Here is a 13,950-nt window from a genome sequence, read left to right as displayed (position 1 = left end):
CCAAAAATAAATTTACACAATATAGAGATGCCATGTTTCCAATGGACCAAGAAATTGTAGCCCTGTCACTATGATAAATGCTACAAAACATTAAAAGTTGTGACTAGAATACAACCAGCTGGCATCTTGTATGATTTTAATATAGTCCATCACCGCAGGTTTAAATATGGTCCCTGACCAGATTCAAGACTAAACATTTAAAAGATTCCTTGTTAATACTGCAAAAGCTTGCATCACTAATGACCTCTAATGCAGTTCACCCAAGAAGATCTCTAGTCCACTCCAAGATCATATAGAATATTGCCTCTACCTGTGTCAATGAGCACAGTAAAAAGCTTAATGGTTTGGTTGTCACACAAAATTAAAACCTCATAGGAAACCCCACTCTAAGCACTGCCACACAAAACAAGAAAAGAGCACTTCTCAGGTCAATCATGCAATACAACAAAACGCATGCTGCATAGGCTGCATTGCAAATGCAACATCCTTCCAACCTTAGCACTCCCAACCAGTGCAGCATGCTACATGCTCGACACTGTGCTTTAAAGCGTACAATAGTATGCACAGTATGCACCGTGTGCGTGGGACCCACAAAAGGTCATTCCCATCACACTTAAAGCGACACATTTAAGTGTACAAAAAAATTGATAGATGAAATGTTTGAATTAATCTCAGCCACGTAATTACGCTGGCTGCATCCCAGATCATCGATATTTTACAAAACCATGCAACCTCAGTTTAGACCCAGCCACATGCAAATCAGTCTTGACCCTGCTTTATTGGCAACAGTCCAGCCCTAAGTGATTAATTCAACCATTCCATCCATCCCTTTTTTGTATACTTTAGTGTGTTGCTCTAAGTGGGACGGGTATACTATACATGCGTCCAGTGCATATAGTGTCATTGAAACCAAGTTATACCGTGGCTAATAAGTTATACCTAACTAGGGCAAAATCGTTGCTGGGTTGCTTGCGTTGTGGTTCAGGTAGTATCTGGCCTGGGAGTTCGGGCTGGACTGTTCCCATTGGAGCAGGGTCAAGACTGGTTGGCATATGGCTGGACCCAAACTAAGATGGCAATGAGTACAAACATCGATGGACAGGGATGCGGCCCCAGTGATTACCAGCGACTGAGATTAATTCAAGAATTCCATCCATCACTCTTTTGTCCTTTTAAATCTGTGCTTTGATGAATCACTAGGGGTATGAAGTGCTAAAAATAGGTAGTAACAATTATAATGAGGAAACATAAGGGTCTATCACACTAAGGAAGAGAGGGGACATCAAGGTATTACATGTGGATACTATTTGCCCTAAATTGAGTGGGTAATGTTGAAAAGCATAATCTTGTACTCCTATTGCTTTAATGTCAATGTCCCCTTTCATTTGTATAGCACAGCTGATATATTTATTTTGTAACTAGATATGGATGTCGTAATCAAATTAATTTGAAGTGTCCTTTAGCCTCAACATGCTTGTTATGTTTCATGACTCTAGTAGGCCTAGAAGACATTTTATCCATGGTAGAAGAATTGCACATTTCTGGAATCTCTCTGTACAGCATAATATTGCTTTCAATAGTGTGAACCAGATACACCTTCTTAAGAAATTAAGGAAGTCAGCAGTGTGTTCATGTGTTGTATCTCTGTTTCAAAAATGTCTTGCATTTTCTCCTTGAGAAGATCCTGCCAACTGCTCATTAGATATGTTTTGCTGAACGTTTCTGTCACATGTTTGCACTCCATGGACTTGATTTGGAGGAAAATGTAGATAAACCATGCAAATGTGCATGCACTTTAGTAGTACTTGCTGCAACTGGCTGTTTTGGGTGAGAGCTTTGGTGTGCTGAAAAGACAATTGTCTGTTTACTATTTGCTGAGCTGCTTCCAATTTTTTCATTAACCTTTTCGGTGGTAGGCGTGTGCTCATGACGGCCGGGAGCCGTACGAACGTTGCCGCTCCCCCCACATGGTGTTAATTGCAGCGCCACACCGACCCCCTAGCCCCCCCGCACCGCAGCTGAATTCGCGCCGCGGCGAAGGAGTTAAATGTGTGTTAGAGTTTTGGCTTCCCGACATATTGTATGTTTTTTTAGCAGTAAGAAAATAGTGTATCAAGTTATGGGCAGATGACAATTGTTTTTATGCATGCTCTTATGACCTCTTACAGAATGCTCTGCCACCTGCTACTTTGCAGTTGGCAGCTAACTTACAGGAGACTCCTCATAATATCAGCAAGGAATGCTTCAGTTCACTTTGCTAAAGAGGATTTAGTAACAAATCCAAGTTATGCAGATATTCAGCTAACATGGCTGTCTGTCACTTATCTAACACTTATATGGTCTTCTACTATAACTCTAGCCCCTAAGGCATTAACCCTCATACATGGTTTATGACTATACCAACAGAAAAGTATGGTTCCAATCTGTTTCAGAGAGTAATGGTGTGATAAAACTGAAGTACTAAGTCAGCGTTTGAAGGCCTCATCCAGTTTGCTTTTAATTCATTAAAGCAGTATTTTACATTTTCTCTTGACAACAGTAGTTCACAAAGGTTTGGAAACTCCATTTCCAATTTTTGTGGAATGTAAGTTGTAGAGTAAAATATTTCCTTGGATTTTTTTAAGTGGTGGGAATGGGTTGCATTCTCTGAAAACTGTCACACTTTATTCATGTATTCATCTGTTTATTTAGTGTGAGACATACATTTTGTAGTTTATAAATTAGACACTGCAAACCTAATCTCCTCAAGGTGCTAGTTAACTACTGCTAAAGCACAGGTGTGCTTGTAGTGAAATGACCTAAAGAGAGGGATGTTAAGAGCAGGGGCAGCTCCTCTGTTATAGTGGAGGAGCGGCACCCCACTGAAATGCTTCCACAGACGAAAAATAAAATGGTAATGAAGTTAATTTATTACCATTTAATTTGTTTCCACATCCCAAACCTGTCATGATGGGGTGGAGCCTGCTGAACTGCAGCAGGGAGGAGGATAGGCTGTCTTTGCACTTATTTAAAGTCTGCATTTCTCTTTGGCCGGCAGTCTTGCGGCGGCCGACCAGACATGTGCACTTTAAATCCCTCAACGTAGTTGTCTTACCACAGCTGGGTTGAGAGTAAGTGCGGGCCTCCTGTGTGCTCTGGAGTGTCTAGATAGGCCGCTCCCTCCATCAGGGTGCTGCTCTCATGCTGATTGAGAGCTTGAGAGCAGCCCAGGATTGGTTTGGGAGCCTGCCTCAAGGACAGAAGATGATTGAGGACGCTGCACTCCTTGCAGGAAGGTAAGTGTGTTTTATATTATTTAATGTATTTATTTTTTCCACCTGCCTTACCACCCTAGGGACATGCCAGCCGCCACTGGTTAAGAGCCTCAAAAGAAGTCAACTGAACAGAAGCTGATGTGCCTCGGGAGCTGGTTTAGAAACATTTGGGGCACAAACAGCAAAGTGACTGCAGCACACTCTTCTGGAAACAGGAGTTTAAGGAGAAGGCTGATATGTGAGGAACTTAAGGGAACTTTGATCTGTTGCTGCAGAGATGAGGCAGGACACCGGTAGGTGTGTACAAATGGATTTAAACCGATTGTGCTCGGCAAGCGGGTGACCAACATCTACTACTTCTACCAAGAACCACTGCCTGTTTGTAAAAAACAATTTATGTTGACATTCAAAAAGGGGAAGGGCCGCTTGGGGACCCCTTCTCGTTTTCAAATGCTTACCATGACTTTTGATTTGGTGGTAAAAAAATTATGTTTTGCTATCGGATTTTGGTAGCAAAACATTAATACATAAGCTGAAGAATCTGTATTTTGGAAGGGACAAACTTTACATGCCCCTTCCAAATACCGATTCTGAACTATTCTAAAACCCATAATTTCGATTCTGTAACATGTTACTAAATTGCAATATGGGTTTGGTACATTTAAAAAAGTTAATTTGCATTCGCACAGGCTCAAGTTTTAACTTTGTGACCGTAAACATCAGGGCCTATTTGTTTTCTGTATTTTCCCACCAAAGCCTCAACAGCAAACAGGAGGATGCTACGGAGTGGAGAGGGAGGCATGTGGCCACTTTTGTGATGTCAGGGTTAAAGGGTGCTTGAGGTCACTTCTGCTACCCTTGGTATTTAAGTGGCTCGATGGCAGTAGTGTGCGGGTACCATGGCCCAGTACAATATTGCATTCATCTGGGACCATGAGGAGCATTTCTGTCAGTGGTATTAGTCGTTGGCTTTAGGCAGACAGTGTGGTTGCAGCGCTCACAGTAACTAATGCAGCATTCCTTTGACTGTCCTTGAGAGTTCAACGGGGATGATTAGTAGCATTTCCTGCCGGCTGCCTCCTTTGGGCCATCTCCTTTAGTTCAAGAGCGAAAGAGCACGATGGAGGGAATAAAGGAATCTACAAAATGCGATATTTTCCTCTTCCTCTGAAGCATTTTGTTCACAGCGTCCTCTCATGACACAAAGAGGTCCAGTCACTGATGCTACAAACAGGCCTCTGCCAGAGAAGTGCAACACGAAAAAAGCCAAACCCGGGAGACTTCTGGCTACTTGTATGGAAAAACGCTTGAGGTCAAATGTAGGTCACCCTACTCCAGTCACAGATCAGCATGCTTACAAAGACAAGCTATAGAAGGAATAAAAAGATGATTCTTTTTTATTTTGAAAAATCATTTGAGAGGATAAGGTCATGTGCCTGCTTGAGCTCTCTCGTTTCCCTGCAATGGACACTTGGGCCAGATTTATCAAAATTTGAAGCAATGCAATGCTGCGAGATAAGAGGGCCACAAGTATCAAACTATTTTACATTTGCAAAGGGTGTGAATCGCTTCATTTGACTGTTTGCGAATGATAAATAGCCTTTCAAGATGTATGAAATGCTTTGCCAGTGCATTGTACAGGATATAGCGGCATGGATTCGCAAATTTAGCGGCACAAAAATGGAAATTTAGCGGCACAAATATGGAAATTTAGCGGCATTTTATTTGGCCATTTTTCCTACAACAAACACAGATATCTTAGCTTTTTTAGTTATTTAACAACATGAAGCCATGTATATTTGGTTTAATTACAATGTAGACACTTTGTTTCCCTCGAAAAGCATGTACTGAGAGTGCCGGTGCGTGGAGGGACACCCTGTGCTGGTGCTGCGGGTAAAAGCAGAGAGCAGTCTCCTCCTGAGTGGGCACTTCAGTGGGTGAAGACTTATTTGTGAGTTCTGCCCTCAGTGTGGGGCTGTAGGTGCTTCACGAGGAAGCTTTCTTCCTGCTGCAGCGCCGTTAGCTCTCTTCTGGGGATGACTCGATGTGCAGGGTTGCAAATTATGGTGCTGGGGCTCAGCCTAGTGAAGCCTTGAACGGAGGGCTTTGCTCTATCTCTCTCACTTATTTTGGAGCAGTTCACACAGGGGCACTGCCAGCCATGCTGTCTTGTGCTTTGCCCAGTGTTGCATAGGCCTTTTATGCTGTACATACTTTTCCCCGGGGCTGGTGTTGTGAAAAGACATGTCCAATATCCCTTGCTATTGTTCAGATACCACCATGCACTCAGGCCGGGGCAGCTCTTTGGGGTTTGCAGGTGCCGGTGCTGGCTGGGGCTTAGTGTCCATGCGTGTTGGCTACCTTTATCCCCTTCAGCCGGTCTGGATGGGAGTTCACCATGCCTCGTGGTGCCATACACAGCCACTCTTGCTGGCAGGCAGTCACCAACCCTTCAGCTGCCTTCCTTCAAAATGCAACCCTCCTCTGGTAAATGGAGTGAAGGCAATGTGGCGAGGTCATTGTGAGCTGGGTGCGTTGCAGGCAAGGGGCCACTAAGTGGTGCTACAGTCACTGCTCGTCTCAGGCCAGCTGATGGTCTATTACGCGACTGCCATGTTCTACGGTTGGGGTCTCTACAGCTTTCCCTTCTTGCTGTGAGTTGTGCCGTGTCCTTGCAGGCGTGTGCATCCGCTTATCGCACCTCCTCACGGACCAGCAAGATAACAGGCAGAGCTCATCACCGCCCTCGCCCCAATCTGCAGGAGTTGCTGAAACGCTGGAGTCGGTCCTTTTCATCAGGAGAGAGCTTGGCAGCATGGCAGACATTGCGCCGCTGCCTGGCAGGGTTGCTGGCTCTCTTACCGCTGCGGGCTGCTCGATGTGCCAGTATGGGGGTTTGCATGCAGGAGCAGCCTTGGATTCTGGCTTCTGGCTCTTTCCCCGTTGCCATGTCTGCTGACTGCACTGTGTGATTATGGCAGCTCACGGAAACGGCGGATTTCGCGGGCGTTTGTTTAAATATCGCGGCATTTGCACGGATCGGCCGATTTCGCGATTTTTTTTGCAAATCGCGAAATCGCGATAAGCTGGAGGGCCTGATTGTAGGTAATCACAATTTTTTGTGATTACCTAAAATTGCAACTCCAAATAGGGAATCACAATTTACGATTCCCTAATCACATGTACCAAGCATTTCCTAAATGCAAACTGGCCATTTAGGAAATGCTATTACAATTGACTCCAAGTCGATGGTAATCATGTGCAATTGTCGAAAATGCACAAAAAATGCATTTTTCAAAGTGCCATGTACTGTATACATGCCCCTAAAGCATGTGTGCGCTTTACATGTGCACATTGGGGTGCTCGGGGGGCCTTATGTCCCCGGGCACCCTCGCTTTTGCATTTCCTAATTTGTGATTACCAATTGATTTTTCGCAAATTAGGTAATGCAATACCATTTGCACCTAAGGGCCTTTAGACCCATAGGAACAAATGGAGTAACATTTCCTAATAGCAATTCCCTAATTGTGATTACAACTCTGTAGGAATCACTATTAGGGAATCGCTATTTTCTTACATACCATAATTGCATTCCCTAAATAGCGAGTACCTAAAATTCGCTATTCAGGGAATTTAAAATGGAACTTTGATACTTGTGGCCCATGCTACTGTGCTGCATCAAATAGATAGGGCATGAGTGCGCAATATTTACCAAAATATGGTGCTCTCCCTTGCACTGACGCACTAGTACCTGCCTGGTGCAAACACAGGCACCCTTGCACTATGGCAGGATTGTTTATGTGCAAAAGGGGACACCTTCCTGCTCAAAATCAGAATGCATTAGAGAGAGTAAACGAGGAGAAATCAAGATATTTTTTCTTGTTGCGCTTCTACCAGGAGGGGTACAATTTTGACACCTTTCCATTTTTATCAGTCGTAAATCTGGAAATGCACCAAAATACATGAGTGGATAAGTAGGAACATTTAATTACATTATAGTATAGGGTATTATATGATATTCCTTTAGTTCACATCGAAGTGGTAGTTATAATGATAGCAATACAGGTAACGTGTTCGTATTTGAATCCCAAAGCATTTTACAAGCAAACAAAGCTTTTACAAGGTTTAGATAACTGAATTACATCAGTTACATTAGTGTTTTTTATACAGTTTACCTGAACAGAGCCACCAAAATAATAATGTTAAATGTCATATGATTTTACTTTATATATTTCAAGTCTATAGTTTTATATTCAATGTATAATATTGGACATACATTGAGATGTGTTGTTGATAGTGCCAGGTATGCTGAATGGGTAGTGGCAAAGCCAGTGTGTCTTGAGCCCTAGTGCAAAGAAGGAAATGGTCCCTCTGGCTGCAATAGTCGAGGTTTAGTAGGCTCCTTAGGTCTCTGGTCCGCGGCGCAACTGCACATGGCTATGCCATTGTGAATGAGTCTTCTTCCCTGTAAAATTGTGAATTTCATCAACAGGAGTTTTCATGCAGTCACATAGCCTATCGCTGCAGACGACCAGAGCAGTGACATGGCTTATTGCTTAATGGGTACCTCAGAGTATCCCTACAGCATTTATCTGGAAAGATATCAATGCAACCATATGTTTTGCTTTTTAGATGCTTCAGTGTGAGAGCAGAAGAGGTCACACCACTGTATAGCATCATGGCCCAAAGCCGCAAAGGCCTCTGTGTCGCCGGTCAGCCTCGGTTTACCTGAATGGTTCGAAGCTAGAGACTCTTCAGTGCAGACACCTAGATTAAAGCTTCACAGGCCTCAGGGTGGCCAAACAGCCTGGAGTAGCAATGACTTATAACCGCCTGGTGTGAAGCTGCAAATTCCTCAGTGCTGCCACATTGCCTAGAGGTGCTGCCATATTAATGTGTAAGTCTTTATAAGCAAATATTTCTTGAGAAAGCAGTTTTCAGAAAAAAGAGAAGGTACTGTGACTACCTATTGTAACTGTGCTGTCACAATGCACATTGGATAGTGGTGAAAATATGACATAAAACTTTCCACACCAACACAATTCATAGCTGCACGGTGTCCCATTGTTGTATGTGATACCTTCAGCTAATCCTGGCTTTTTACCCACCGCACTTTCCTGCTGTGGTTGTCAGCCCATTGTTACAATGGCAACAGCAACATTTCAAGTCACAGAATACAATGGGATGTCTGTTAAAATGTCACAACTGGGTCAAAGTGAATCATTTGTCAAGGACAAGCTACGAATGTACACACAACAGTAGCACCACCTTAATGTTGTCAGGCACAGAGTGCAGAAAAGCAATGGTGAGTGCTTAAAGCATTAAGTTTCGGGTACCATAGAATGCAGGGCTACAAATTGATCTGGTGTAATTAAAAAAGTAAAGATTTCACAAGGTACTATGTTGGTGTCTCAGGTGACTACCCCTACAATCCTATAATATTCAGTAATGTGAATCACCCTTCAACTTTGTCTAGGAATTTGTCGATTAAAACCTTTGTATATGGCACTCTTACATTTTTAATCCATTAATAGCCCTGCCAATCAGCCAGAGTCCTATAAGAGTGGGAGTTGGAAGTAAAGAGATGTGAGAGAGGATAATGAGAAGCGAGTGAGAGTACAATACACAGACTTTCTATTTTTAAAACAGTGTAACTTAAGTTCACTGGACACACCTCTAATGGGAAAACACTAAATGACCTGGATTTGATCCCCTTCAAATCAATTGTGTGCATTATACCAATCACTGGAAAAACCATGTTTTATAAACACTGGAAAAACACCACAGGAAACAACAAATAATTTTAAGGTATTAAAAAAAAACCACTGAAAACAGGACAGCCTAAACATGCACTTGCTTAGTGAATCAAATGTTAATGTGATAAACCAAAACTTATTTAGCTAAAACGGTATTAATAAAATTAAATACTTGAAGGCGCTATTGACATCGTACTAAAAATGTAAAAGTTCTCTAACATCTGCAACTCTGATAGCAATGGAGGAGACCACATGAAACCTCGTCATGAGTTGTTATACTGGCTGCTGTGTAGCACTGCTAACTAACGATTGATCTATGTCTATACCCCTGCATACCTCTCCTGGAAAACTAACACTTGACATAGCCTCCTTATTATCACCTCTATTTTAAATGTCTTACTTTAGAGGCAGTTGACTTGTTGTTGTTTTTAACTCTCTTCCCAATAGCTCTGAAAAGTTCTGTACTTCCTTCTTGTTATGAAAGCTGTTGATCCTAAAGCAGACTGGAATGAGTTTGTGAAGATGTCCTTTAAGAATACAATGATCTGTTACAGCTTTGAATTCTTAAAGTAAAGTAAATATAAATATAGTTTTAGGAATATACAGGCATTTCAATTACACATGCATCTCCCCATAAATCTTTTTTTAAAGAGGTTGTATTAGAACGGGAAACTGAAAATTGAGCATTTGAAAGAGAGCTTCCATTTGTACTACAGTCATACATAAACTCTGAGGGTCCTGTTCACACACTAAATTTGATAGTATTTTATTTATTAATTTTTTGAGTTTTATAAAATGAGAACATGACCCTTTTTGGTGTCAGAGCATTGTACTTCGTGGAGGGAGATAGCTAAGAATAGATAAATGACCCACTCGATCATCAGAGGGCTGTACAACGGATGTATGACGGTACAACGCGTACCGTTACAACGCGTCCCTTTACGACGCAGTTTTAACAACGCAAGTCGTTACAACGACTTGCGTTGGGGGGGGGCGCTGATAGTGAATAGTTTAATTTACTATTCCAACACCAGTCCGCGTGGATAGTAGGGAAGGTGTTGAATAGTAAATTAAACTATCCCCTATCCTAGAGCGCCCTCCAGCGAAAGTCGTTGCAATGACTTTCGTTGTTAAAGCTGCGTCGTAAAGGTACAGCGTGGTACCAGTTACGTTGTGAAGGATGTTTCCCTGTACAACAGGACAAATAAAAGATACGTGAATATATAAATGTGGGGAACAACAAAAGCTTGAATAGGGCAGTTGAAGGCCGTTGAATGTTTAGTAATATTACAATAGGACTACTAAAGTACTATAAATATGCTATTCACAAACCTATGTGCTAAGGTCTCCGCCTCTCCTATTTCAGAGTTCTCTTGGCACATACACATACATTTTGGGTGTCAATGTGGGAGGAATGGGGGAGTTGATGTAAAATGGGGAATTCTTACTACTAAATGGGAGGGGTTCTGGAAGGAGTAAGGAGGCATTAAGGGAGTGTTATGGAAGGGAGAAGGGTGGAACATTCACCAATTTACGAAAAAGTAAGCCTATTGCTAATTTCAAACTGCCCTATAACTAGAATAACTTTTAACTAAAGCTATATATCACATTTGATAATTGTTAATACATAATAAAATAATATATGTTTATATATAGTTTTACTTTAGAAGAGATTTTTTTAATGTAAACTTTCAGAAAAATTTCACTCTTTATTTAAAATAAATATGTTTTTAATTTAATATTAAGGGCCTGATTACGATGATGGTCGGACCAACCGCTGCCTTTGTGGGCCCTTTCCGGCTGCTGAGACCGGGAAGTTGCCCCCTGTTGTATTACAGTGCGACCGCTGCTACAGCTATTGCATCTACAGTGAATCACATATTCACAAATTTGTCACTGCAAATGTGTACAAAATCACAGAAAACATGTGAATTGTGCACACATGCATGAAATATGTGGGGATATGCCTTGTGCACCATTTACCCCATTGCTGGAGTGTGGCGGAATGTGCACAGTCAAGTCAATGGGGATACATGCCGCATAAGGACTTACCAGGATTCCAGCGCCCACAGGATCATAGTCATTGGGGTGCAGCTACTCAGGTGTAAAGGGAACCTGGAGGAAGGGATCCATGGTGGAGACTGCTGAAGAGAAGTGGGTTTGGGTGAGTATGCATCTTAAATCCATAGTTTCTGATGACTTGAGACACTCGGTCGACCACCACTGTCGGGTCATCTGAAACCCACATCGTAATACAGATGGCAGTTGGAGATCCTTGTACTGCTCTATCGATGTTGTTTTTCTCTAATCACCATCTAGGCGGTCGGAGAAAGGCTGTCGGAGTACAGGATGCATGCATTGTGATCCTGCGGTTGGACCGACTGCTTCCGACGAGACCGCTGCGGTCTGACTGCCTCCGACAGGACTGCGAAAGTTGGTCCAACCGGCATCGTAATCAGGCCCTAACTTATGCTGTCATCATTTTTTAAATTGTTCTACATTTATAATAAATGTATAACATTAATTAATATTTCACATATACATATATTTTTTTATTTTTTTAGAGTCTTTTAAACTTTTCACTATACTGCACTATAGGGAGCTCTGCTCTCTGATTCCAGAGATCTCTGCCAAGTATGAAAAACATCAAATACAGTCATAAAGTCTCTTCTAGTAGTTATTTTATGATTGCATTTGGCGTTTTTACTGACACCACTCCTCTATTTCAGGGTGGTGTCTAAGCCAACACTTTAGAGTAACTTTCAAATTGTAAAGCTACTCAAAAGTGTAAGACTAACTTTACTTGTAGTAAATCTACACTTGTAGATGTAGCTTTGTGAATAGGCTCATGGGCTATTAAAATATATATTGAAAGAATTAGATTGCATTAAATTTGTTTTTATCTACAATATGTTGAGTTATGCGGATGATCTAATTTGCACTTTAACCCAAGCACCAATAACAAATTGAAAAGTGATCCACAGTGACACAATAAAGCAATCACTTTTATGATCATATGGGATAAAAACTGAAATGTGAATTAAAGACCTACCTGATGAACTCCACAATATAGTGTTGGACTGGTGAGCTTCCTTCATTGTCTCCTGGCTTCCATGATATTGCTGCTTCTGATTCCGAAACCACAACCACCTGGGGCTGAGAGGGTGGTTCAGGGACCATACATCTATCTACACAAAAAAAGAAGATGTCTGGTCAGTATCTAAAATGGAAGATAGCCAGTCTAGAACAACACGACTGATCATGAAATAATTCTTGGTCTCTGAGAGTTACACAGGGGACTGCCAATCTCACAATGGCCACTAGAAAAAATGGTCTGCCCACATAACCCTCCCGTACCTGAGCAGGGAACATCCGAGGATGAAAAAGTAGAACAAGGGGTACTAAAGGGATTAATTAAATTTTTAATTACAAACAAGAAATTATTAATTATCTTGTTGCCTGCAGATTATTAATGACATTTGTATACACAAATTCATATAGACATATACGGGAACAGCGCGAGTGGCTCAGTGAGAAAATAATAAAGAACACAATATATATACAACATTACAGCAAATCACAAATCATATATATACAAATCACATACATAAACTAAACAAGTGCTACAATCTATCAAAAAAATGTACCCTAAAAAAGAAAGAAATACACAACTTATGACCGTATCCACTCCTAGCTTCGAGTGAAATACATTGCAAATAGGTAGTCCAACACTGTGCACCTGAGAACTAACTTCTCTACACAACATATACTTATTAAGGTGCAAAAGGAGAAACTCAAACTTAGTTAAAGTTCTATGGGGACTCCTTAAGAGCAAGGTGTCGACGCAGTCGCAGTCGCGTTTCAGCCAGATGTCTTCGGCTTCATCAGGACATGGCTACTCTTTGCAAGATCAGCCGATCTCCTGTGTTTCACTCGAATCACGCACTCTATCAACAATGTTCTATCTCATGAGGTACTTTTTCTTAACGGACCCTTTCAATTCGGTCCTTAGCTGTATCTCTTCAAGCCTTTATTCTTTTCTTGTACAACGCCGTATAAACTCCTCACCACATCTTGCATTCTCTTCGGCGGGTGTGTGTTCTCACAATGGCCAGTACATGTAGGTTAAAGTATTTGTTTAGCATATTCTCATAGAAATGTGTTTATCCTTTTTTGATCTGAATTGTGTAGAGGGGAGTCATATTGGAAAGTGGTCAGCATGGTTGGATTAGACAAATATCAATCACGCAATCGAACTTGAAAGACTCAAAGACTTAGCAGCCATTTCTGAAACTTCACTGCAATTGGTTCATTCATCTTTTGATTGATCACAGCCGGAATGTGATCTCAGATTAGCATGCATCATAAATATGTCAGAATTGATTTATGCTAGGCCTGTCACGCGTTTATCGGGGCAGCCGGGCAGTACGTTGTGAGAAACCCTACATTATCAACCTGTTTTCTGCATGAGGATCGAGGAGATAAGAAGCCCAGCTGTCACAGGCACAAGATCTGCGCTGCAGCTGGTCAATGGGAGCCATATCCCTGTTATCTTCCACAAAAGGAGGGAGATGAAGAAGCCCAGCAGTCACAGACGCAGCCCGCATCATCAGAAGAAAAAGCCCAGCAGACACAGCCGCAGCATGGGATGTCAAGAGAAGAAGCCCAGCATTTACCTTCTAGCTAAGCGAGCGGACATCAGGAGTTGTCGTAGTCAAGCCGGAAGCTCCACCATGGCGCTGGGACATTGCAAGAGCCATCACGGGCACATCTAAACTGGAGAGCGGCCCGCAGCTGAAATCACCCAGAGAAGGGCCATCAGCTGAGCGAGGTGAGAAGGAGCCTGTGTTCAATCGGCCAGCAGCCCACGAGCAGGAGATGAAGTCCCAACCGTGAGCCATGCCCCCTGTTAACTCTCAGCAATCCATCCCATGCACCAG

General features: G+C 42.2%; 1 protein-coding gene across 2 annotated transcripts in view; it reads right to left on the bottom strand.

Moving 5' to 3' along the window:
• The window catches only part of EGFLAM (EGF like, fibronectin type III and laminin G domains), a 639,867-nt gene that overhangs the window by 373,916 nt on the left and 252,001 nt on the right, over nt 1-13,950 (bottom strand). For both annotated transcript variants that reach the window (XM_086960551.1, XM_086960552.1), the window contains exon 6: nt 12,063-12,198. In XM_086960551.1, coding sequence (XP_086816677.1) covers nt 12,063-12,198 — 136 coding nt within the window. The remainder of the gene's footprint in view (nt 1-12,062; nt 12,199-13,950) is intronic.

The sequence above is a fragment of the Lissotriton vulgaris genome, chromosome 3_1 (assembly GCF_964263255.1).
Source record: "Lissotriton vulgaris chromosome 3_1, aLisVul1.2, whole genome shotgun sequence".
NCBI classification, from domain to species: domain Eukaryota; kingdom Metazoa; phylum Chordata; class Amphibia; order Caudata; family Salamandridae; genus Lissotriton; species Lissotriton vulgaris.
Note: the sequence above shows the minus strand (reverse complement) of the source record. Positions and strands in the feature narration are given on the sequence as shown.